The 26,709-nt window shown below is 45.0% G+C and overlaps 1 protein-coding gene across 6 annotated transcripts in view; it reads right to left on the minus strand.

Annotated features, from left to right (window-relative positions):
* The window catches only part of KALRN (kalirin RhoGEF kinase), a 1,827,638-nt gene that overhangs the window by 1,306,575 nt on the left and 494,354 nt on the right, over window positions 1-26,709 (minus strand). For all 6 annotated transcript variants that reach the window (XM_069616662.1, XM_069616664.1, XM_069616661.1 and 3 more), the window contains exon 3: window positions 22,185-22,299. In XM_069616662.1, the coding sequence (XP_069472763.1) occupies window positions 22,185-22,299 (115 nt within the window). The remainder of the gene's footprint in view (window positions 1-22,184; window positions 22,300-26,709) is intronic.

A 26,709-nucleotide genomic window follows, 5' to 3' on the forward strand; every position in this document is an offset into this window, starting at 1 on the left:
CAATGGAAACCAGTGTGGTCTTAACTGCGACACCCCAAAGTGACGTCAACGAGTGGTGCACTTTTTCAGCCACAGACAAGCATTCCGTGAAACAGGATTAGAAAAAACAATTCAAGGGCCCGCGGTGCACTATAGTAACCAAGAGACTAGAACATGTCTCCTGTACTGAAATATGATCTTTTGAAGGTCCCCATGGCAGGCTGACAGACAGCATCCCCTTGAACGGCAATCCATCTCCTACAAGAAAACCAAGCTCGGCATTAGCCGGGGGCTGGCTTTCTGCTGAAATGTCGACACGTTCGATTAATGAGCCCCATCGGAAAATTAGGAGCCAAAAGGCACAAAATAACTTTTCTTGTAACGGTCTCGGAAGACATATGGGGCTTGTCGAGTTTGATGTGCAGCACCTGTGAGCGGTCTGAAGACAGATATGAACACTGGCAACAAAAGTCACTAGACAGAACAAAAAGCACGATACGGCGGATCCACGATTTATTAAATTCTAGTGTATATGACACTAACCAGCTTTAGTCGGAGTAGGCCCTGCTGCAATTAAAACCCAGGGCCTAGAGGTTGCACTCAGATCTTTATATAAAGAAGCTATTTCAGCCACCTTCACCAGCCCAAAAACCCACCATCTATGCTTTCTGTTGTATCCTACTAACCATGTATGGTTTACATCTGGTATGAGAGCTGTGGGTATGTGAGTGGAGCTTGGAGTGTTGGTGTGAGGCATGGAAGGTGGCGAGTGAGAGGGTTCCAGGTTTGACGGTTATGGACTTGCAAGGAGAGAGCCAAGGGCAGAGGCAGCATACCTATTGATCTCCTATTCTCACCTTCCTACTGAAGCTGTAACTAAATAAAGAAGACTTACCTTTTATAACCCTGGCTCATTGGTGGTTCCTGTGTGTCCTGCTTGAAGTTGGTACCACCAGTAGATACATCACTTTCCTTTAAGGACCTCTCTGAGCCACCTTCACCAGCCCAGAAACACACCATCTATGCTTTCCTGTAAGGACCTCCCTGAGCCACCTTCACCAGCCCAGAAACCCACCATCTATGCTTTCCTGTAAGGACCTATCTGAGCCACCTTCACCAGCCCAGAAACACACCATCTATTCTTTCCTGTAAGGACCTATCTGAGCCACCTTCACCAGCCCAGAAACACACCATCTATGCTTTCCTGTAAGGACCTATCTGAGCCACCTTCACTAGGCCAGAAACACACCATCTATGCTTTCCTGTAAGGACCTATCTGAGCCACCTTCACTAGGCCAGAAATCCACCAACTATGCTTTCCTGTAAGGACCTATCTGAGCCACCTTCACAGCCCAGAAACACACCATCTATTCTTTCTAGTAAGGACCTCCCAGAGCCACCTTCACCAGCCCAGAAACCCACCATCTATGCTTTCCTGTAAGGACCTATCTGAGCCACCTTCACTAGGCCAGAAACCCACCAACTATGCTTTCCTGTAAGGACCTATCTGAGCCACCTTCACCAGCTCAGAAACACACCATCTATTCTCTCTAGTAAGGATCTCCCAGAGCCACCTTCACCAGCCCAGAAACCCACCATCTATGCTGTCCTGTAGTGACCTCCCCGAGCCACCTTCACCAGCCCAGAAACCCACCATCTATGCTTTCCTGTAATTACCTCTCTGAGCCACCTTCACCAGCCCAGAAACACACCATCTATGCTTTCCTGTAAGGACCTCCGAGCCACCTTCACCAGCCCAGAAACACACCATCTATGCTTTCCTGCAAGGACCTCTCTGAGCCACCTTCACCAGCCCAGAAACACACCATCTATGCTTTCCTGTAAGGACCTCTCTGAGCCACCTTCACTAGCCCAGAAACACACCATCTATGCTTTCCTGTAAGGACCTCTCTGAGCCACCTTCGCCAGCCCAGAAACCCACCATCTATGCCTTTCTGTTTTTCAACGTGATTTACATCCAGCAGGTGCAGTTTTCAGATACCCCCACCTTCAGATTGATAAAATTGTGCATACCGCTGTTATCTTCTTGAACAACCCCCCTCCTAGTGATTCCTTCCTTCCTTTCAACTAGCCAAATCTAACGAACTAGCCAAATCTAATGAACAAAGATGACTACGGCTCCAGACCAAATAGATTTCTCTGATGCCTTCATAGACCACAGCTTGTTGATCAAATTGCTATCCGGCAGAATAGGATTCACCCGCACAGTCCATACCTGGTTCACCTCCTACTTATCCAATAAGCAACAATTTGTAAAAATGGGTAATGTTAGATCAGACCGACACCCAGTCAAGTGGAATCCCTGAGGGCCACGTTTTTGAGGTTTTCTTTTTAGACTTTGTCCAATTTCACCGCATCACTGTAAATATCGCCCAATACAAAATTGTACCAATTCAGCTCTTGTTGTGTACCGTTTATGTAACCCACTTAGCCTTAGCTTTGTGACACAAAAGGAAGTTCTGCAGGGCACAGCATGCCTTATCACCAAAACCAAATTCACCAAATCTCTCAAAACCTGAGCCGGTAAAAAATTATTTCATATTTCTAGCCAGGCATAAAAAGTCACTAGCTCCCTCAGTTCGCCACTTATACAACACACCATTTTTTACTTGGCAAAAGTAAATTTTCACTCGCCATTTGCCTAAGGGCGAGTCCACATTTGGAAGCCTACTAAGAATTCTACAATGGCTACCCTTTCCAGACATAATACTGCTCAAGACTGCATACATCATGTAGAAGGCCATGAACACTGAGATGCATTGCAAAACTCACCAAATCTAGCAGCTCGCACACATCTAGAAGCCACACCATCTCCAAGTTAGCCAACAAGGACCGAACAAGGAACTAGGTCTTCTCGTGCTATGTTTCAGTCAACTGGAACACGGAGCCCGTTTCTATTAGAACAGCTCTGGCACTTCATCTCAGGAAAGTGTTAAATACTCAGGGCCTCATTTTGAGTTGGGCGGCATTCCAGTGGAAAATCTACCGGTATTACCGTTTCCACTACTTGGTCCGGCAGAATCGACGCCGGACTACAACTGGCGGTGCAGAGTTAATCAGCATTTATTTTTTGTCCATTGGACTATGGGGCACTTTTGCCAGAATTCCTGCCATGGTAATTCTACCGGTTTTTAGTGGAAAGTGGGAGGATTTACCTCTGGAAGAATGCTGGAGGTAAATCCCCCACTCCAGGGTCATACTCCAGAATGGTTGTGCGCAAAAGATGGGGGTAATTCCGTTATGTCAATATTTTCCTGCACTGACATACTTCTAATGAGCCCCTTAAACTTTAAGCAATACCTAGAAGCCGTTGCATATTCCCAGCTCTCACCTCAGGAGAACCATCCAGTTCTACGGTAGAGGCCGAATCTAAAACATCATACATTGCATGTACACTTCCTTGTATCCCTTCGTTCATCACTGTACAGTGTGCTGTAGCCCCTCCTCCCCCCAGGTTGGGTTTGTGCTATATAAAACATACGTGCATACTACAGTTTTATAAACAATGGCTAGTATTTGTAAGCCGCCTGCAGCAGAAAAAGTGATTAAAACCAAAAAGAGGAATTTCCTTAGAGATTTACTGTTGAATTGAGAAAGAAATCACTGAAAAGGCACAGTACTTTGCCTAGACAGAAATAGTTACAAGCAAAGCCTGAACAAATACCAAACATACCCTAATCACAAAATCTAATTCACAACTTACTCCCTAGCAAGTCACTGGAGAACTGTGCAAGGTAGTCCAGCAGCTCACTGCTACAGAACATCTTAAGTTTAGCTCTTCTCAAGAATCAAACAGGTGCCTGGCTTTATTATCCCCCAATAAGGAAATCCTTATATTCAAATGGAGATGGTAAGCTTTATGAAAAGATAAATTCAATGTTTTCATTTGATAGCTGCCATTTTAAAGACATAATAATCTGTGCAACTTGAATGTATAAATTCAAGCATAATGTCAGTTATGAAAGAACAGCATATTGTTTGATTGCTATTACAAGTAAAAATGGCTCAACTAAAATATTTAATTAAGAAATGGGGTGGGCACTGCTTTGTTTCTACTTATTCACTTTTCTGAAGTCAATTGCGGGGGCTCACCCTTGAGCCTAGGCACTAGGCTCTGAAACAATATCCATACAATAGGGCTGAACAACTTCCAACCCTGGGTGAGCTCACTCTCACTCCCCTCAACGGGTTTCAATTCATTCTCATTAGTAATTTGTATTTCTTCATTAAGTAATCCACCATTTCTGTTGTAATATTTCCAATATTTCAATTGTTTATTTATTCCTAACCAATCAGTGTTTCAAAATTATTGCCAATGCATTTCGGACATCCGTCCATCATCAGGGCTATCAACACTATTTGTTATCAATCAATAATATTTACAACACCATGACCCATTCCCAATGATTCACCCAAACGTGAAATCGTAAAGTAAATGCATGCACATACCCGGTTAAAGTTGTGTTCCATCATGGCGTTCACATCAATACAACAAGTCGAAAAAATATACAAAAAACATCCATTATAGATCATTGTTAAACCTCATTTCACAGTATAATATCATGATATACTTAACGCTTTTCTACCTGTTTGGCTTTTCGTCCCCAGAGTATATATTCACCTCTGTTGCCGGTATCCTTATCTAGCGCGTATCCTCTGAAACAGATATTTATATATATGTATAACTACTTCCTTATCTGTGGTCCCCCTCCTTCAGTATTCCCACTTAACCTCCTCTTCCGTTGTGCTTACCTTTACTCTCCTGCTCTTCGTACGCGACAGCTATTCCAAAAGCAGCTCTCGCCACTCGTACTAACATTTATCAACACTACTCATTCCCGCGCATGCGCGCCGCTGCGTGCAATGCCGTAATGTGTTTCACTAATCTCCTCCGCGCATGCGCGAATGTGTCTTTTCAACTCTTCAGAAATATTATACATATATCAGCTCGTATATTTATCTGTTATTTCACTGAGTTCACTGTTAGGCAGCGATTAGCTGCCTTACGTCCCACAGGGAAATTAACCCCTGCGGGATATACTGTGAACTCCAACATTAGACACATTATTACAATTGGCTCCATTATTAAGTAGTGTTAAACTGCCTTAAATTCCACAGGACATAAATTCCAGCATTTTTATCAGTCATGATTTTTCTTTGCATTTAACAAATCTTTCTTATGTAACACACATATTTTTCATCATAGAAAACACATAAAATTCAACTCCTCATTAATGCCCCCTGGTCTCAGGGAGTCAAGCCGGTCGATCCAAAACGATTCTCGTTGATTCAATTTTCTTCCCAAATCCTCATGTGCGTTGTTCTGTCTAATGTCCTCCAAGACTTGAATCCTCATCTGGCTGATGTTGTGCTTCATTGTGTTCCAATGTCTGGCTACTGCCGAATTCGGATTGTTATTCCGAATACACGATCTATGTTCGTTCCATCGCAACTTGCCAGGTCAACTAAAATATTTCCCTTTTGACATGTAACATTAAAATTCTGTGAACTCAAAATTAATCACAATGTACGCGTCAAGCAGAAACAATCCTTAATTGACCTTTTTGTAAAGCAAGAATGTCCATACCCCATTAATTGCAACTTCAAACAGCAGATGCTTACAACAGCCCTTAACTACCGACCTTGGAAAGCATTATGTTTTACCAATAATATGCATTTGTTACATTAAGCTTCCTATTAAAATGGTCCTTTGATAAGAATGTCTTTCTCAAAACACATGGTCTCTGCTGATAATGGATCAAGCCCTATATTCCAAATAAAATGAGGGCATAATCGCTTAACTCGTTTATGCCCTAGAATAATATTTGCAGGGCACACAGGCAAGTCCCTCCTTCTCAAGCTTTCGGTTGTATGTGATTTTATCGACCGCAGTTACAGAGTGGTGCATTACATTGCGGTCAAAACACTGAAAAACACTGATTTGTGGTTTTTTATTTGACCCCCCACCCATGCTCCCTGATTTTCCACCCTTATACCACCACCCAAACCCCATCCAGACCCATTTTAACCCCCTACCCTTTATATATGTAGTTAATGTATGCAGTGTTTTCCGGTGTTATTGTCCGCAGTGACATGTACTTTAAATGAATTTACTGGGTACCAAGCATTCGTAAGGCATAAGCCTCCGCAGTTACCTGCCATTTGCATTATAGTGCATGAAAGCTAAATTATACCAACTGGTTCCATTTACCTTCATCCACCTACATTTTTTCAAAGTAATTTCTGATGAAAAAATTACTTTGAAAAACGCATCATTTTTTATTTTTTATTTGGGGTGTGGGGGTTGTCCTAAGCCCCCTTTCCCTATACTCTTACCCCTACCCCAACCACCTCCCCACCAATTTTTACCCTTTACCCTGCCCCGCCCCCGCCTTATATATCCAGATGAGTTTTCCAAAGTAATTTTTTGGGCAAAAATTACTTTAAAAGAAATCAGCATCTGCCAAACTAGTCTCCATATTCTAGTCCCGTTTGCTTCACCTAAACATGCAAAGGACCTGAAAATCACCTATTCATTTTCTCTAGACATTTTGGGTAGGCACATTTCATGCTCAGCCGCTCATGCCTCAACAGTACGAACGTCACATTATAAGGGGAGAGCAAAAATGCAATATAATTTCTTAGCAACGATTTATGGATATGGAAATACTCCTGTCACTACTTATACAAGGCTATTTAGAAATCTAGTGTCCTTTTCAGGGAATCTACATACGTTCCCAGTTTTCAGAATCCCATTGGGCATAGACTTTATTGAATGGTATGATAACGCAGAGGTCTCCTGTAAATTAATGGTTTTACTGAGAACTGCCAACTAGTATTGGAGGGTAGCACAGGAGCCATGAGGTTACAGAAGCACATTTACCAGGGGTGAAGGACAAAAGAGCCCCAATCAAAGTTAAAATTGGAGGTTTTGTTAGAACAACAAAATATTTGTTTTCATCAACAGACACAACCCCTAGTAACAGTCTGCAACTTGGGTTTCCTTTATGTGCTTAGCTGCTGAGGGCTTTTCAATATAATTGTGCAATCTTTATTTAGAACATCTCCTCCATCATGGTTAACTTATCAATGAATTGCATAAGAGTCACCTGGTTTTCGAAGAAGGTACTCTGTTCTACTTGTGAGCAGTGCTGCCATTAACTTAAACAGTAAACCTATGGGTTTTTGTTTTAAAGCTCCTGGCTACGGAACCTCAGTGAGCTATTTTCTTTAGGCTGGGATGAAGAAAGCTGGTCATAAACTACTATAGCCAGGAATCTTTGCCCAGTCATTTCACTTTCTTTGGCAGCATTAAAAACGCGACACAGGTTGGAAGTTTGGAGTCCAAGGGTTTTTCAGGGATAAAAAATTAATTTCCATTGTAATTGCAGGTACTTTTCTAGTGGTAGGGAACATATTTAATCTTATGAACAGGTATCGATTTGTAATCCAAGCTTCTTTTCACCTTCATACCCATGCCTTTTAAAATATTCCTTTTTCCTTTAAAGTTTCTATTCAGATCTGGCAGTGATATCAGAGTTCCTTCCTGAAACACTGCTCTGCTGGAGCCAGTGATGTACAAATCAGTGGAGCATCATTGTCTCGTCTCGGGAGGATAGCTCAGGGGCAACGTGCTCGCCTTGGAAGCAAGACGACACAGGGCAGCACAGGTACGATCCCTGGGTCCGCGCTTTGAAACCTCTGGGTGTTAAGCACGTAATAAATAACCTATCATATCATATATGTGTCCATAGTTTCCTACTTTTTGTTGGGCGTATTTGTACTCCCTACTTTATGTTGGCATCGTTTGCCTGCTTGTGGGGAGCTAAAGCCTCTAGTATGCCTCTATCTACACGACTGGCTATTTTGTCTTTTCTCCGTTCTCAGGACAATGTGATGATAGAAAGCGCTTGCAAAGGTATTTGGATTCTCATATTCTGTGGTTTAGCAATTGTCGTAGCATTAACGAGAGGCATGTTCTCCTGGCCCCTGAAACTTTTCATTCTAGTGGTGTATTAAACTCTTATCTGCATGTTTCCAGGCAATTACTCCAGGTGGCAAATGTACCATGTCTGAATATTTTTCTATCCACAGGAGTTTTGATAAGTAAATTGTGTTCTTTGTAATGCACTGGAGTGTTTTCCCCCTGTGGCATAAAACATGTTCTGCATTGCCTCTGAACAGTAGTTGGCCCTCGACAATGAATAACCGCAGCTAAACCGATTGTTTATAGTGAGCATTTAATGCCTTCTTTTGGTACAATGCTTTTGTTTCGTTCGAAGGCAGCCTTAATTGCCTGCAGTTAGTGAAACAAGTCCTCCCTTTTATCCCTAACCCTGACCTGCATTATGTAGCCGGCACACTTTCAAATTCCTATGTTGACTACGATAAGATCCTGTACGGTGGCATACCAAGCTACCAGATGTGAAAACCTCGAAGGATTCAAAATGCAGAGGTGCGTCTTCTTTCGGCCACCCAAATTCTCACTCATCTCCCTTTACCAGTGGGATCTTGACTGGCTTCTGGTCCACCAAAGAATGAAATTTAAAAATATAATGCTGAGTTTTTAAATGTAAGTACTGTTAGGTAGATTGTCATTTTTATGCACAATCTTCTCTACATGCGAGTACCCCAGCATTCTTGGTCTGTTCCCCTGAGTGAGTGGGAACCCTTTTCCACACATTCGTTTACCCTATTTCTGGGATCCATTTATATTTCCGTTTTATACATTTTTCTTGGAGTTATACTTTCCTCCAAGTTCTATGGCATCTCTCCGTGGACTTTTGCATCACACAGCCCTCTGTGCATTGTTGCTGGGAGCCCTTTGGGCTTCCCTTTTTATTTTCTGTTATCGTAGGATATTTGTATCATTCCTATCTTTTCTATTGTGAGATCAGCACACTCCACCTTATGTGGGGTGCTGAGGGCTTACACTGTATCCCCTTTCTCACTGCTCGTATAACTTTTGGTTACAGTGACAAACTCATTTTTTGTTCTTTTTTTTGACAAGCTAATCAGAATGGCTGGTGGCAGTGGTTTTATCATACCTCATTTTGCGCAATTTGTACTCACAGTCACGGTAATGCACAAAAGGGTCACCATTGATCCAAAATGGTGATTTTTCTTTTTTCTCCATTTCGGTTTGCTTGTCCCTTCTTGGGCCTTCTGCTGTGCTCGGTGGGGGAGGTCCTGGTTTAAATTGTGTCTTCGGCGGGAATCCTTTGAGTAGCTTGCCAAGGCTCCAATGTATCTAAGGACAGGAAATCATGGAGAGCTCCAAAACTCTGCTGTTCTTTGTCTTGGGTGTACCTGCCTGAGCCCAGTACCAACTGAGGGGCTGCTTGTCCTCAAAAGAACAATACCCAACCACAGTTTGAATGGTGCATTGGTGCCGATTGGCTGCGTACCTGCATAAGAGTCATGGATCCAGAGGCCGAAGACAAGCGCAACCCTGGAACACAAGAATCAACAAGGAAGAAGAGATGCATGCATCCACTTGCAGATGACCGGAACTGCCTTCGGAGTAATCGCTGCTGTCCAATCCCTTCATCCAAGCATCACCAGCACTTCGAAGAGGACGACTCTCTCATTTAAACTGGTGGGACCGATCTGTCTCCAGGTGACCTGCATTTCGAGCCATCCCGCAATGAACTGCGACCTTTACGGGCTGCAAACCGCCAATACCCTGGGACCTGTGGCAACTGCGCAGTGCATCACCTTCCAAAGATCAAATCCTGCTTCTGGGCCTGCAGAGGCAAGATTCCACTACATGAAGTCCCATCACCAGAGTGTAGAACCAACCGAGAAAGCGAGACAAATCGACCGGGTGGTAATTGTTCTTCACTGGTGCTTCCCAAAAGGCATCAAAATCAGAGCCTTGAAGAATCCTTTGTTTGAAGCCTCTTCACTAAACTGCTGCTGCAAGATCCCTTCCACTGTCCCTTCTTTTGTCTGCCAGACTAGGAATCTGGTGACCGTGTCTGCTGCTGCTGCATCGTGAGGGCATCATGTTGCATCTGCTTCTTCACTCGCAAGGTACTGGGAGACTCTTGGTAGAACTTACCTAGAGTTGCTTTGCTGCTCCTGTAATGCTGGAGTGTGATTTCTTGTGTTTGGGAGTTCGCTCATAGATGTTCGCCCAGGCATAACACATGTGTGCATACAGGGAGCCTTCGCTGAAGTCCCTGACCCTTTTCCCCAACTAAAAGTGTACTTGCTTGTTACTGAAGACTTTGTCTGGAATCTTTTGGACTTAGTACAAATTGTGTCTACCTGTTTTGCCCTCCATTCTAACTCTGAGACAATCTTAACTAGATAGGGATGGACTTCTGAAGTGTTAGGCCTCTCTGAAATAATTACATGTATTTACTTGCTTCATGTTGGTTTGTTTCAACCAATTGTACCTGAAACAGATGTTACAAACGTTTTACTTACCTTTGAATTGCATACTGTCATTCTAAAAGTATTACAAAAGGGGTTTAACTCACTGTGAAGGATGCAATGGTTTTTGTTACTTATTGTGCGTTATAGTAATTCCCTTCTGAAGAATGACTTACCTTTGTGTATATATAAAATAAACTATTATCTTTATATAATGTTAGTGTGTCAGTGTTCCTTTGGGCGATGTGTTGAGAAAAGAATGGTATCAACAGATGACACAGACAACAGAACTAAGTTTCAAAGAACTTTATTAAAATGTCAGATTGGTGAAAGGCCTAAGTTGCCCTAAGGTATGGACTTTTCCTGTCTAAATAAAACCAAGGGCCGTCTGTGTCTAAGCCCAAATCAGTCTGTCCAAAACCTATGCTTGACCTCACATCCAGAAATAAAGTGTGGGATTCATCTTAACCAAATTAGTGTTCAAAAGTAAAGTCTCAGCTGCTCTCAGCTTTAGTCCTTCTTGAACTTTCTATTTCAAGCTCAATACAGTTCCAAACGCTGTTGGTTTCACCAATGTTCAAGCAGGCTTTGAGCCGCCCCCCCTTCCCCAAGTTCAATTTGGTACAGCTCACACAAAAAAGATCTTGATGTTCCCTTCCCCAAGACAACGCTTCTCAAGCACTTCGATTCTCGGGGTTCACGTCCAAGAATTCAATGGAAAACGTATTCTAAAGCCACTTGATCAATGCAAGAAAACAGGTTCACTTAAGCTGCCCTTTGGCTCGTTTGATCTATTAGTTCACAGTGGTTTACTTACAATGTCCTTTGCTGATCATCATTTAGGGCTCCCTGGTCTAGGTGCAGTTATCAGACCACACGGTCCACCCATCACAGGTCACGCAACCAGGAACCCTATGCTTCTACTTGACTTGCTTCAGGATGACTGATCTTCACAGAAGATAACTCCTTGGTCTAGGCAAAGTTGTTAGACCGCGCAGTCCACCCATTTCAGGTCCCGCAACCATAGGGCTCCCCTTTAGACTTGTTTGGCCCCTCAGAGGCTCTTCTGCCTTCGGTTTTGGATTTTCCCCACTTGGTATTCCTTTTGGCTAGTGCAACCCTTTTCTGCACCAGTCTTTACTTTGCCACAAGTTCATAAATCTTCCTCACATTTGTAGTCCAATACATGTATTTGTTGAGTTTTCCACTTGCTGTAGTTTTGTTCACAATGTTGCTGCCAAATGTTAGTTTGTTATTCAATATTACTTGTTCTTAATCAAATAGCAGTTTTCATTTAGTTCAGTATTGGAATGACAATTGGAGGTGGCTCCCGTGAAGGAAGACTATGGTTTTGGATGTAAGGAGGCCGTGGCCACCACTGAAGAATGCGGCTGCGAAGCCAGGGGGATTGGCTCTCCGTCCATCAGCATGAACCTGCTGTCCAGATTCTTGTTCATCTGGGTGTGGGCCAAGGGCTTCTCCCAGACCTTTCTTGCCACCTGCAGGCAGTGGCCGAAGTGTATGAAAAGAAAGAGTGGACCAATATTTCCTACTGGCCTGCCCCCGTACCCCAAAAACCCGATCGCCATGCCCCCTCCCACACACAATACAAACCCCCTAATAAATGCCCCTATTGTATAAAAGGAATGTTCAGTGCAGTGCATTGAAGTGCAAGCTTCAACTGCTTCCTGCACTTTCATTTTAAAACAAAACCATTCTGGAATGGTTTCTTTTTAAAATAAAAGTATAGGAACAGTAAAATGTAATCAAAGTAGAGGAGCAACGCTCCCATCCACTTCAACCATTGCCTGCAGGACATCCTGTTGGACGGGTTGCAGACCAGATTGTGGTGCGCTAACCCAAAATCTCTGCTAGCACTCCTGACTCCTGGGGGGCTTCCTCAGGTAAAAGAACCCCCAAGAACTCTGCCAGACCCTGAAGGTGGTCATGAAAGGCCTTAATGCATGCCAAGGGTTCATCGTCCAGGAGGTCATTGTCCCCCCCCTCCCTTTTCACACATCAAGGGGAGTCCGGGCCCTGGGCTGCAGGGGCTTCCATAAGTCCGGAGCCAAAGACGGGTCCAACGGCTGTTAAGGGGGAGATGTTGGTGGTATAGGTGGAGGAGTCCGAACAACCGGTAGGGCCTGGACCGGGGGAGGGACTGGAACCGGCAGCACTGGAGGAACGGGAGGGGCACCCAGAGGAGGGGGCCGAGGAGGAGCCTCCTGCAGGATAACCTCATTCACTATATCCTTCAGGAGCCCCTTCATCTGAGGGGAACGCATGAGGAAGAGGAATCGCGCAAAGCAGCGATCCGCTCAAGCCACCGGGTCCGTAGTGGCCCGTCCCTCCAAGGTGCTAGGTCTTCACTCCTGTCAAAGTGCTGAGGCATGTAGCAGTGAAGCTGTGATGAGTAGATACACCCCTGAGGAGACCAGATGTCTGTACCATAGAGTCCACTACCGCTTCCTGAGGGAAGGGGACTGGGATCTTCCTGCTGAGCCCAGTCAACGGGCGAGAGAACGGGCGCCCCCCCCCCCCCCCCCCCGAGTTGGATCTAACAGCCTGCTGGCTTGGCAAGCTCTGCCACATACCTCTTTGCCATTTTGAAGCCTTGGACCATGCCCTGGGTAGGAGGGCGCGTGCGAAAACCCTGAGCCACGAGAGGCCTCAGACATGGGAGTAAGCTGCTTGGGTCTTGCTCCCGAAGCAGAAGCGCCAACCTCAGAGAACCACTCTGGTAGGCGCGGAGCCCTTGGCCGGATGGCCGGTAGCAACACCCTGACTCAGGACCCCAGAGTGAGCTGCTGTAGGCTGGATGCCCTCTGCACCTGTGCCGGTAGCAGTGCTGGATCGTGCCGAGGACAGACTCTTGGATGAAGCACTCGACAATCCCTTACCCTTTGGAGTAAATGAGGAGGAACTTGATCGCCCCGCTGAGGACAGCTCGGTAGGGTCCCTGAGCCCCTCAGCTTGGGAGCCGGTAGTCTGGAAGGCATCAGGTCTGCCCCTGGAGCACCCGGAAGAGCCCCCGGGCCCCTTGCCTTGGGAGCCGGTAGCCTTAGTGGCCTTGGGCCTGCCAGAACCTTAATACGAGGAATCCGTGGGAACCCTGGGGAAGGACTCACCACGCTGTGGAGCCATGCTGAGCAGATAGCCTACCTTGTCTTTATGAGAGGACCTGGAGATGAAGAACTTAAGGTGGGGTGGAAGGAGAAGTGTGGAACAGCTCCCTCCACCACGACAACCGATTCTTCAATGCCCTGTGGCCGAGAGTTCTGCAAGACGAAGATGCATCCCAGCAGTGTTCGGGCCCCAAACACATGTGGGCCTCGGTGGGGGCGTTCCCACGCTCGATGCCACGCCCCTGCACTCTATACTAAATTGAAAAGGGAAGCTCAACCGTTTGCTGCCAAAGGTTCCAGCACTGTCCCCATGTTGGGGGACGCCTACAAGGATGGAGGAAAGTGGACGGGAAATACGAGTAAAATGCAATGGCCTTATAGAAGCAAGGAGGAAGGCCCTGGTGGGGTGGGTGTGCAAAAAGTGAAAAGCACCCATCACAGTCTGTTCACTCCAAAATGCTGTGTCAAATGTTGCTTTGTGGGTAGAGTTTGCACGTTGTTAAGTTCAAATATACAGGAATAAGAGAATATTTTGGAGAAAACTGAGAATCAAGAGAGCTAGTTTGACAGGATAAGAGCAGACTTGGATTCCAAATCACCATAGCGGTTTCTTAAATGTCTTTAAAATTGCCTTAACCAGACTAGACTGAAGGCACAGGCCTTTCCCACATCAGCACTAGATTACGCAAGGGCAAATTTGGAGCAGTTTCACTAACTGAAGGGACAACAAGGCGGAGCAGTCTAAGGCCAGTTGCTATTCATACCCGTCGGCGGTCTTTGAAAGACAAAAAGTGATTAATCATGCCCCAGATGGTTTAGACATTTTCCTGGGAATTATTTAAATCCCATATAGCATTCAAACGTCAAACGTATTCTGGGAGCAGTGTTTGGGCAGTGTGCAACATGCGTCTATGTCGAATGATAGATGTGGTCCATAATGTGCGTTTGGATTAACCATTGGCTCTGGTGGATCCTGTATTTGTTGACACCCCCCTACTGAGTATAAATAAATTGCATGTACTATAGAAAATAGAATTTCTAATTAAGGTGAGCAGGGTACGTCCTTTGTATTGTGCTTGAGCACTGTTTAAAAGCCATATCACTAAGAGGGATATACACTGCAAGATGTATGTGCTTTGTGATTCATGATTAAAACCGACACCCCAGGAAGCATAATGGGGCTATTCTGCTATTTGGCATCTCTGGAAGCTTTGAACAGCTAACATTAAAAGTTGAAGGACAGGTTCTTTGATTGGGGTCTGCTGTAGTCAAAGTAACAGAAATCTATTCCTTAATTAACTCGTGGAACTCCGGTCTTGAGGGTGACTCAGATTCCCTGAAAGTAGAGAGAGAGTTGGGTCCTGCTGTCACAGCATTCCAAATAAAACAGAAACCCTCAGAAACACAGACACACCTTCATTATTTGCAACCAGTCCGCCATCCTACAAGTTGAAATCAAATAGGGTCTATGCCCAAGCTAATACTTTGTCATGAGTGTCCAACCTTTTTAGATTTCAGATCAGCCTAGGCATTGGAGAACTATATGTTCGAGAAAACATATGTATCTAATGCCAATACCTGTGAAGGTTTCTAAGAAAACTGACTACATTGTTTTGTTTCAAACTTTATTCTGAGAACTGTTTTACCTTTTAATATTAAGGGTCAGGGAGTATATAATATCTATAATTCTATAGGTAGCGGCAGCAGGTTGTGCGATTTAATATGTGTGAAACCATGAATGTCAATGTGCGGATCTACAAATTAATGTTCTTAGCCTGTTATCTATAGTAGTCTTTGCTATTTGTTTTTCTATGCATAGATCACTTTTGTCACAATACCCCTGGGACAGATTGAATGATCATCAACCCATCTCCATTTCAGGGATTCATGGTCAATATCTCACCTTTGGAAGCTGGACAATTTGATTGATCAAATCCACATCCCCCTGTAGTTAATTAACGAGTGACCATGTCAGGAAAATATTTAAGAGGCATCTTCAGCGCTTCATTTAGAACAGGTATCTTCCTCTTGTGCTACTAGCAATCCAACATCCTGCTACTATCAAAACATTTCCTTCAATCTGTATGTTGTCGCAAACTATGGGCCTATGGCTATTCATCTCACAACAGCAGCAGGAAGTTGTCAATCAAGTACTCCTTGACAATTTTCCATCAGGATTCTGCACGGATTGTACAACAGAAGTGACTCTGAATAATGCTGGATCAATCACAAATTGTGGATGGGGAAAATATGACACTCCTGCTGGCTTGACTCCCTGCGGAACAAAAAGCGCTGGTTGAAAGGCTAGGCTACATAGCTATAATTCACCTTCTTTCAACTAAATGGTTCTGCCCCTTTCTATTGAACAGGTTTCAACAAGCACAAGTAGGCCCCTTCAAATCCTCTATGAGAAAGTGGTTGTGCATGGTACCCCAAGTTTCTAAGTTTCCCTCGTTCTTTTAACTGTTCCATGCCAGGCTCATTTAAGGTTTTGTTTTAATCCTATGTGGTGTGTCGAATCTGTGGATGTCGTCCCTTCTCCCCTAGTGGGAGACCTCTCCCATGGGGTCAGGGAGGGGCGTCCACAGTACAATATTCCCCCTGGGGTGGTGCACAGGGGGAGGACCACATGGGGGACGGAATTCCCCTATGGGATTGGGGACGAACATCACCAGAAAATGTGGCATTTCCCCAGCTTCACCATGTCCCACTCCCCTTCCCTGGATAGGGCTAATATGCATTTCTGTCAAACTAACTTATTAATACCAAGCATTATGCATGCAGCCCAATTACCGGGCAGGAGAACATTGAAAGAACAGACCTTCCGAATTACTATGCCTGTAGTTTTAAAGCTGATACTGTGATGAAGATGGCCAGGAGTACAAGTATTACTCGCGTGAAGCCAAGCAAGCAGTCTGGTTTTCTGAGCCCAGCGATCGGCTCAAATGAATATATCATCCCAACGTGTGAGTTACAAAGGAAGCCAGAGTCAAGCTCAAGGTGGAACTAACAGTAAGACATCGTAGAGATGCGATCAAGGGAAAGCTGTCCCCCCAAGAGGACTAGTGAGAAAGTTACCCGCAGAGAAGACAGAACACGCAACTAGAAGGAAGTCTCAGTTGACAGGTACATTGTAGACGATGTTGGACACCTAAATGCTACCAGAACTTCCAGGAGCAATGCAGCTGACCGGGGATCGTTGGTATCGTGAAGAAAGACGCAAACGGTTACAAGGGTTGCTCAAGAGCTATAAGAGATCCGGGAAAGCATCAGGGTGATCTCATGAATTGGAGAGAGGGGGCCTGGAACCCTGTAAACAGGAGAGATTGTTGCATACTTGGCAGGAGAGTGAACCAAGTACATACAACCCAAAAGGTGCGGGTCTGGGATCTGCACCCAAGAGAAAGAGGGTCTGGGACCCAAGAGGAAGAGAGGGTGAGGGATCCCAAAGAAAATAAACAGTTGTATATTTGGCAGGAGAGTGAACCCAGTAGATACGATGCCTTGTGAGTCTGGGACTCACACCCACACGTGAAGGCAAAGTTTGAAGCAATAAGGGTCTGGGACTGAGAAAGGAGACAAGGGACATTACAAGAGAAAACACTTGCCTGGCAGGTAAGCATGCAAAGTTGGTAGGATACAGGAACTTCAAACATTTCCTTGTGAGTTATCCAGAGACTTAAGGGAAGAATAAGTCTAGGGGAAAGGAGCACAACCCTAGCCTTTGGAATCCTGTACTTTGGAACATTCTTTTGCATCACTATTACCAGTGAGACTGGGAACTTTTCTGTTGTCTGGGAGCACGAGTAGCAACACATTCAACTTTAAAAGAAGCCAATCCTCGCACAGTTCTGTTAGATTATTACTGTTAGGGACAGTAGTAGGTTTTTGACACAAAAAAAACTTTTTACTTTCCGACAGTTTCACAGGTTTCCTTTGAAGCAGGGAAACCCCTCTTAGCTTTAGGGATATAGGAAGTATTTTTCCAACCCTCTTATTTTTTATTAAAGTCTTTATCCAAAACATTCCACCATTGTGTCCGAGCCTTACTTCTGCACCCTTACAGTAGACAATACTTCATTATGGAGTCTTGCGACGAACCAACTCTGCCTGGATGCAATAAAGGCTTGGGTAGCAAAAAGCTGGCTCCAACTCGTACAGAAAAAAATGAATGTTATGTTCAGGAATTCTCCCAGGCTGACTTAGGCCCTTAATTTCTCTAGCCCCCTCCCCCAACCCCACCCACGGTACCCTCTGCTTCTTTCAATCAGCCTTTTCTTCCTTTGATTTCCCTGTGTCCTTTGGTCCTCACATTGGAAAAAGACAGAAAAGCATGCTTGCAGGAGCGAAGAGAAGTCAAAACTTAATTTCTGGGGTAGACACAGCAACAACATTTGGAGAATTAGTCAATTCCCGGCAGGCTACGGTAACGCCACTTGCTCGGGACTCCCCGCAAGTTCCGTCAACAAAATGCAGCAGGTTCATTACGCAGAAGCCCGATAGGGTTTCAGACTTTCCATAAAAAGGGGAATATATCACCCTCGAGTGGGTTCCATGCACCAGCTTTCAGGCAAAGGAAGGACTAATATTCACAACTCTACCTTTAATATATAAATGCTTATGAAGTCTGCCCCAGTCCAGCTAAAAGAAAAGACTTGGCGCAGACAGACTCTTAAGAGGTCTTCAACCCCTTGTTTCAAATCCTCCTCAGGTGAAAGGTCGACCTTTGCTTGCCCTCGGGTGGAAGGAGGACCTTTTCTTGCCTGGAGTCCTGCAACAGTGGTCTAAGCATTCCAAGCCCAATCAATCGGAGCCAGATCTCGCTCTGTATCCACAATTAAAAATCTTTCAGCGGCCAATTGCATCCAACCAGGATTGTTCTCAGTCGGTGATGAGCCGCACCAATGCATGGATGAATTCACAACCTGAGCACCATAAATGATTCTACTCACTCACTATCCAGCAGCCACACCATAAAGCACCTGAAATACGCAATGAAATAAATTACTGCAATGGCAAACCCTTTTAACAATGGCTGGCGTATCTGCATTCGCCACCTTATCCGAGTAGCAGTCTAGGGTTGCAACCATACACCAATGTCACCAATCGTACACATCGGTCACCAACCTCATCTACAGGGGCTACATTATGTGTCATGTCTCGGCAAAGGTGGCGGGTTTGGAACCGCTGGCGCTATAGTCCGCCATAACTTGTTCCATTACGTTTTTTTCTCCCTTGCGGCAGTATAGGTCTAGTTCTTTGTTCGCGCACGTAACCGGAGGTACTTCTACAGTCACTTCCGGGTTACGGGCGCGTTGCAACATTGCCTGGTTACTCGCCTGCGTTGCCGTCGCTCCCGCTGTTTCTTCCTCGTTCGGACCTCGTGTCCGTCCAGTATTACTCTCTCTCTCCCGTGTTTTTTCTGGGAACCTTCTTTGTTTCTTCCACCCGCGTGCTCCTCTTGTAGCTGCGCTCTCTCTCTTCCTCGTTTCCGCTCCTTCCCCCTCTCTCCTGCTTTCTCTCTCTTCCCCTTCCTTTTTTCTTCCGATTTCTGTCTGTCTTTGCTTTCTTCCCTGTACTCTCATTCCTGCCCGTGTGCCAGACCTCCACCTGCCTTTAGGATTGCCTTTGCTACTCGCCTTGTACCAAACAGCCAGCCAGTGTACCAGACCCCAGCCTGCCTTTTGGATTGCCTTTGCTACTTGCCTTGTACCCAACAGCCAGCCAGCGTACCAGACCTCAGCCTGTCTTTTGGTTTGCTTTTTCCGCCTTGGAACTGCCATCAGCCTCTACTCTCATCATCTTGTCTACCTGCTCACCCAAGCCAACTCCACAACCACTGTGTGGAAGTCTTAGGGGTTATTTGTGATGTCGGCTTTTTCCCCTCTCTTGACGTTCACGGAGGATTGCCCATCGTCACACCTATACGGTGGCATGGTGGCATCCTTCCGTGGACGTCACTACCTCCACAAAAAAAAGGAGAGACTCAGAAGCAAAGAGAAGGGGAGAACCAAGAAGAAACACGAAGGTGAGGAGCTTGGGGAGACGGAATCTTCTTTCGAAGAAGAGGATATTAACGACCCTTGTGACATTATGTGCTGTTGCTAACTTCTAGAGATTGCTTACATCTCTCCAAACGTTAACTTACTTTCTGGAAATTATTTTGATGTGTATCAGAAGTTGTTGCAGGGCTTACCTGCAGATTTCATCCGTGGGCACTGCCTCCTCCTTTTTTAAAGGTGTTTCGTAAAGTGATGCAAACTGCTTGTGTTGTCCAATAGGGAACACTTGTTACCTTTATGGTGACCTGAATGTTAAAGAATCTAATAATCAAGTTTATTTCTGTTAATTTGCATGTGAAGACACCGGTCTTGTATTCATTTCCACTAATTCACCAGACAGACCAGGGAATCAATATATATTAGCACCCGGGGCAAGGGGCACAGCCAATCAGGTTGCTCGGATCGTGGGCTGAATCCCGCGATCCAAACCTGCATTCCGAGCAACCTGGTGGCTGCTTCCCCCGCCCCGCCATTTTCTCCCCACCCTCCCTGAACATAATTTGCCACGTCCCTCCTCACCACCCCCTTACCTGATGGCTGTGGCGGCGGCAGCCCACCGCCCCCGCTTCTTAGACTTCCTTCATCCTGCTGCCACGGAAATGAAAGAGGGGCTCCACTTTGGGCCCTGTCTTCCACCTCTGTGGTGGCCATCTATACACAGTCTTTTCTATGAATGAACAGGACACTGCAAGGCGTCCCATTCATTCATAGAAAAGACCCTGCTATCAGCACCCCAGGTTACCGGATTGGAAACCAGGGGGGTGTTAATAGCATTAATAACCCATTCCACTCTCAAGCCGTTAACACAGGCTGCCAGGCCGTTACCCCCCCCAACCCCACTCCTTGCTATAGCCCGTGGAATGGGTTACTAACACCATATGGGCACCATTCAGAAGCTCTGCTGAAGTTTCTACTACCATGCCCAAAAAGGGACGGAGTATGTTCCGGACCATTAAAGCAAATCCAGCAACATCAAAGTCACCTAGAGTACTGCCGATTCTTCATTGGTCTGGCACAACTCGTGATATAGGTGTGTTTCTGGCAGAGGAACTGGGTCCTTAGCAGTTTAGACCTAGAGCGCTGGTTGCCGTAATACTATTTGCCTTTATCCATCCTACATAGTACTGTGTCCTACCATCAAATCCCAATTTTCAAATACTATATGTGTTTGATAATCTTTGGTGTGGACCACACCAGATTTCCTAGTGACTGATTGGGGGCTGTAATTAACCCATATTATGTATTGTGGATTGATATAGCTGATTGGGAGCACTGTTATTCACTTTACCTGTACTAAGGAACTATGGTGTGGGCCCCACAATGGCCTTATTGATGGGCAAGATAACTGTCCAATCAAGAGGCCAAAGAATTCTGCCAATAAGCGGTGCATCAGAACTTCGATTAATCGCAGTGCCCAGAACATTCCACGCACTATGAATGGCCAGGATGCCCTGCGTTCCAATCTCTTTAGTTACCCAGAAAGCTTCAGTGGCTTTAATGGACTGTAATGCACAGACGTTCACGATCCCCATTGGCTCCCGCCCACGGACGATGGAAAACGGGAGCAGAATTCAGGGAATTTCTAGGTGGAGGTGGAACAGAATTGGAGGAGGTCCCCACAGATTCTGCTTTGCCAGAGAAACATTTGCTGACCCCGTAACCGCCAGTCATTGCATGTATCTGCCAATCACTACAATGCATTTGGTTAGCTTTCACGCTCAATACACCAAGGGACTGGGTAGTTCCCATCAGGGTCTTCTGCACAGGAAAGTGGCCGATGTCATTACTGGCTTCCAAAGAAGGAATTTGGTCTAGTGGCTTGCAATCTGGTGACTTTGGTTATTATTATGCCTCCCGCACTTAACCGGGAAATAAATTGAGTGATTCTGGGCAAGTCACTTTATATCGCTATGGGATGAATTCTAACATGTAACTGAATTAGGCAGACTCGTACTGTCCATATTACTTGGCCTCCCTCGCCATCAAAAATTAGAGGGTCAACTGGACCCCACACTCAACTGGAGCCACTAAGATTTCTCTGCTGTACTCCGACGGTCCAAGGCATACATGGGGAGCATTACAGCGTGGTACTTCAACTGTTCAACCACATGTTATTCCAAAAAGGGCAGGTCATTAAGTTAGATGATGAGTCATGTTACCCCCAGGTGGCAATAAACCACTACACACGGTATTAATGGCACACGAGCAGTAAGAATGCAACACACTTGCTATGAACACTTTAATGATTTTCCTTCCAGAGAAAACTATAGCAAATACTACATACATCAATTGTCATCCAGGACTGATCACAGATAAAGGTCAATGATCATGAGAAGTAGAGTGCTGCCAGTAAAAGCAATAGATACCCGAGCAAGTTATCCAGTGCTGTTTTTTTCATGGACTTGTGAGGTTTGTAGTCCCAAAATGCAAAATGGGAAACACAAAATTACTATCCACAATTTAAAGAACTAAAACCAGGACTGGCGGACTTTTCCGCGTGAGGAAACTCGACAGCTCTGTAAAAACCTACAATTTCTCTGTTAATCGAGCATTAATAGGCATAAGCTAATTTAGTAAGGCCTTGACGCCAAGGAAGCCACAAGTCTCGAGCTGTTACCTCGGCACGCTGGCCAAATACGTCACGAGCTTCCGAAGATCTTCCTGCCTTATTCTGTCGTGATTGCTGCGTGCTGGGAACGTCAGGATGGGACCGCCTCGCTTATCACGGCCACCTGCAGGAAAATACGGCTTGTTAGAAGGCCAGCCAGAAAGTCCATGTCGCAAATATACGTGCATTGAATTGACAAATCAAATCAAATAAAATAATGACAGTCTGCTAAAGGGTCCATGCTCACTCCGCAATGGTCAGGCTATCCTAATGAAGGGAGACATGGGCACATGTGCAGAAACGAAAGAAGTACAATTGAAATAAAAACCCAATTGCCATTTCTTCAAGCATTTACTTAATCTTGCCAATGCTTCATTCAACACCAGTGTCACTGCTGGAATTATGCTGTCAACATCAAGCCCCTTTAAAAATCAGGCACACATTTAGATGTTATTAAAATGTGACAAACCGCATTTATTTTAGATTATTTAGGCCACGACGGAAATGAACAAATGAAGGCAGACATTGTAATCCGCAGAGGAGATATAAAGCGGCAAATTAACAATATATTCTTTCAATCTTTTTTTGGCTGGTTGGGCTCTTCTGAGAATTGCTATAAATGGGTTTTAAATGATTCTCGTCACACTCAACAGAACAGCAAACAGGGCAGGTTTTCTGGAAGGAAACGCCAATGTTGAAGAAGCTTTTGCAGAGTGTGGCGAGTTGTCCGAGCACCCTAGCCCCCGGTGTGGTGTACGCATGCCACCAGTGACTGAGACGGGGCTGCTCTGCCTGCTACCCGATGGGCCTCGCAGTGGGTTTTTGAGAATGGATCCCGAAATCGCTAAATCCCCAGTGATGCCCCTGCTGAGGGATCAAGGCCTAGAAAACGACAGTTCCCAGCAATCCTTACTGATGGCTCCCAACATTCGAGACCCAGATCAAACACATTGAATAACTTAAATCCAGGAATGCGAGGTGTTCGCAAACGGAAGGAAAATGGCCATTGTTTACCTGACAGAGGGAAGAAATGTGTACATTCCGCTACACTACCTGGACCATGCTGCAGGAAGTACACAATTCCAAGATGGTGGAGCATGCCAAGCCGCTAGCTCTTTTGAAACCTTGCAGAACCTGAATACAGTTAATAAGGGCTGTCAAACAAGTAACCAATACAAAAGACATGCCAAGAATACAATAATGAGGTTAGGTTACCTTGATTTATACCACACACCACTACCACCCAAGGGCAGTCTTCAGGCGCTCGTGTGGCTTTGCAAGAGATGAGGGTGGGATGTGTAAGTGAGAATGGGATAGGTTCACAACCAGCCATGTGCTAGTGTGGGTCGTATGAGGTTAGGGTGGGGTTCCAATCGTGCACACTGGTTAGTTGTTTCCATAAGAGGGTCCAGAGTCTCGGAGGAGTGTTAGGTGTTAGACTGTATTGTGTCGGGGTGCATTTGTGTAGTGTTGATGGATTTATAGACTATGTGCAAGGGTATGTTCCCTCTAAGGTTATTTCCAGAGCCTCGGAGAGTTGGTTGGGTGCAAGCATTAGATCAAATCTTGGTGTGTCTATATGTAGTGTGGCTAGCCCCTAGTCATGTATAGTGGCATTGGTTATGATGGCGATTAAAGGTCCCGGAAGTAATAACACATCGGATTTGAGAATTCAAAACAAGAGTATGGAATAGCCTACCAGAAATGGCATTAGAAACACAGCCCAAATCAAGGGACCATAAGAAAGGCTGCCATGACAGAGGAATAGAGAATCCCAGAGGACCAACACATCTGCGCAGGCGCCCTGGACACAAGGGGGACCTCTTGGAAGTCATAGACAGGAGAAGACTGCTACTTGGAGAAGCGCAAAGAACATTTGGAAGAAATACAAGAGACAAGACTGGAAGTGTTCCAGGCCTTAAGACCTTGGAAGGAGCAAGTGACCATGGTGCTTGAGAGAAAAGAGACTTGTGAATCCTGAGAAAGCTAAGGTCTAGCAGTGACTCGTCAATCCTGAGAAAAGTTAGGTCCAGGAGGGACCTGGTGGGAATCCTGCAAAGGGCTACATCCAGCAGCGGCTGGTGTGAATCCTGAGAAAGCCCAGGTTGAGGAGGGGAAACAGTGGGAATCTTGAGAAAGCAGAGCTCTAGGAGGAACTGGTTGCTACTGCAAAAGCATAGGTCCAGGAGGGACCGGGTGCAATTCCTGAGAAACCCTGGGTCCAGGAAGGCCCTGCTGTGAATTCTGAGAAACCCAGGATCCAGGAAGAGCTTAAAGGAAGGAAGCTGCAATAAGTCAACCTCTGGGAGAGGACTTAAAATACAAGGTGAAAACAGGGAGACCTGAGGGGAGAGTCCAGAGTGAGTCACTGCTGCAGGAATCTTGCCAGAAGGATGCTTGTTTTGTTATAATAGAATAGAAAAGAATAGAATAGAATAGAATAGAATAGAATAGAATAGAATAGATTTGCACCATTGCCAAGTAGGTTTTCACATTAATATTATTAGGTTAGCCTGTAGGCTAAGGGCCCAAGAAGATTAGGTGTTGGGACCTTGTGTTGGGCCATCCCTTTGAGACACTGCTTTATAAGATTGGATGCCTCACGAAATCACAAGGATGGATTTCTACGCAAAGACAAAGTTGGAACCAGAACTACTGAAGGTGTTCAACATCCCTAAGAAAACCTCATTTTCCATCAATATACCCTGTGCATGGTTTTGTTAGGAAAAACTTTATTAACTGTAGTTCAAACCATAGACCCCACAAGCATTCATCAAACCATTGTATTGATAGCAAAGATCATTTTGTTACTACTTGACTCTCACATTTATCATTGCTCGGCCTGACAAGAGGCAACCAATCGGATTACACAGAAGTGCAATTCGGACACATTTGGCTCAATTCCACTCCTTTGGGGGTTGCACACCCTTTTAATTCAAAGTCTTTGCCAACAAGCATGCCACCACTGTGACTGACTCATACATTTACACCCTTACAATATGCATACATTAATAGCTGTTAAATGTTAAGGCCTGAAATTATTTTATTTAATGAGAGATTATCTGAAGTGTAAAATACTTAGATAATGTGACCATTTTGAGCTGGCTATCAAATATATATGAGATTCATAGCAAACTGGTATAAGTAAGGGAAAAATAATTTAAGAATCATTAAATTGTCCGACATTTTTTTTTCTTCTTGTTTTAGAGGTAGCATAATCCCTTATTTGTAAACTAGATAACGAGACCATGTATCAAGTCCCGTGGAAGATCAAGACGACCATAAGCCTACCTTGACAGATTGAAACATGTGTCGACATGTTTAGTCTATCCTAGATCGTACTGTGTTCCCAAAATAATACGTATATAAAGGAAAATTAGGTGAAAATTACAGTGCAGGTGTCGCCGCACTATGGTTAAGGTGAGTGACTTGAGCCATAGGTAATCCCAAAATTCTATTGCTATTAACTTTTGACTTGCAGGACAGATTTGGCTGATCCGTTCCCCACAAAAAGTTTGTCACAGGCCTCCCCAAAGCACAAATTATGGGAAAGATTCATTAAAAAATGAAAAAACAGCAGAAACAAAACCAGCCATTTTCGGCCTACAGTCATTAATTTTCCAAATTGCATCAAACCGAGGTGCAAAGATCGCTGGAGGAAATTGGACCAACTGAGAAACAACTTTGGCACGAAGCGCTGACTTAATTTACAGGACAGGTTTGAGGTTATTCCGTTCAGCAGTTTTAAAAATATTTGACGAGGTAGGTGGTGCCCCATTCAACAAAAAACGTAGCTATATCTCCCATGGTGCTTTGCAGCAGAGAGGCTTTTCAGTAATGAAAAGCAGCCATTTTTGTGTATGCTCGATACAAGCCATTACCACAGTAATATTGGGGAAATGTGAAAATGAAAAATGAAAGAAAAATGCTATTTTGAAGAAAAAGGTTGAAATCGCATCAGGCTAGAGGTGTGGCGGGGGAAAGAGGACATGTGAAGTTTGTGGTGGTCTGGGGAAGCAGTTACAGTTCGGACATTTTTGCATTATGAGGGTAATCTCGCTGGATTACTGTGGAAATAACGCAAGGCATGCTCAGAAATGAAAATGTGTCACACAAAGCAAAGAGAGAAAGGGAGTAATGGGAGGGTATCAGGGGGTAAAAATCAACTGAGGTGGGTGCGGGGCGTTGGGATCTAGAGAAAAGGTAGGAGGCACACGGGTAGCACCTGTAAGGACTTTTTGGTTTTCAAGTGGTATTGCGGTAACTAGAGAGAGATTACTGCAGTAATTAACCAGCGCTTATTGGGGGTATGGAAACAGAGGAAATGGGGGCACATCTGGCGTGATCACATCTACTAGGCAGGGGGAAATGGCTCTTTATGCCAGTGGCCCTGGTCAGTGGGCCTCCAAGAAACCTACTGGTGCAACATATGCACCGACCACTGCCCATGACCAGGGCCATGACGAGTGGGCTTGAAAGAAACATAGTGGGCCCCAAGGAAGCCTATAGATGGAATATGTACAGTGGCCACGTC

This window comes from Ambystoma mexicanum, chromosome 9 (assembly GCF_040938575.1).
Source record: "Ambystoma mexicanum isolate Mex_15411 chromosome 9, UKY_AmexF1_1, whole genome shotgun sequence".
NCBI lineage: Eukaryota > Metazoa > Chordata > Amphibia > Caudata > Ambystomatidae > Ambystoma > Ambystoma mexicanum.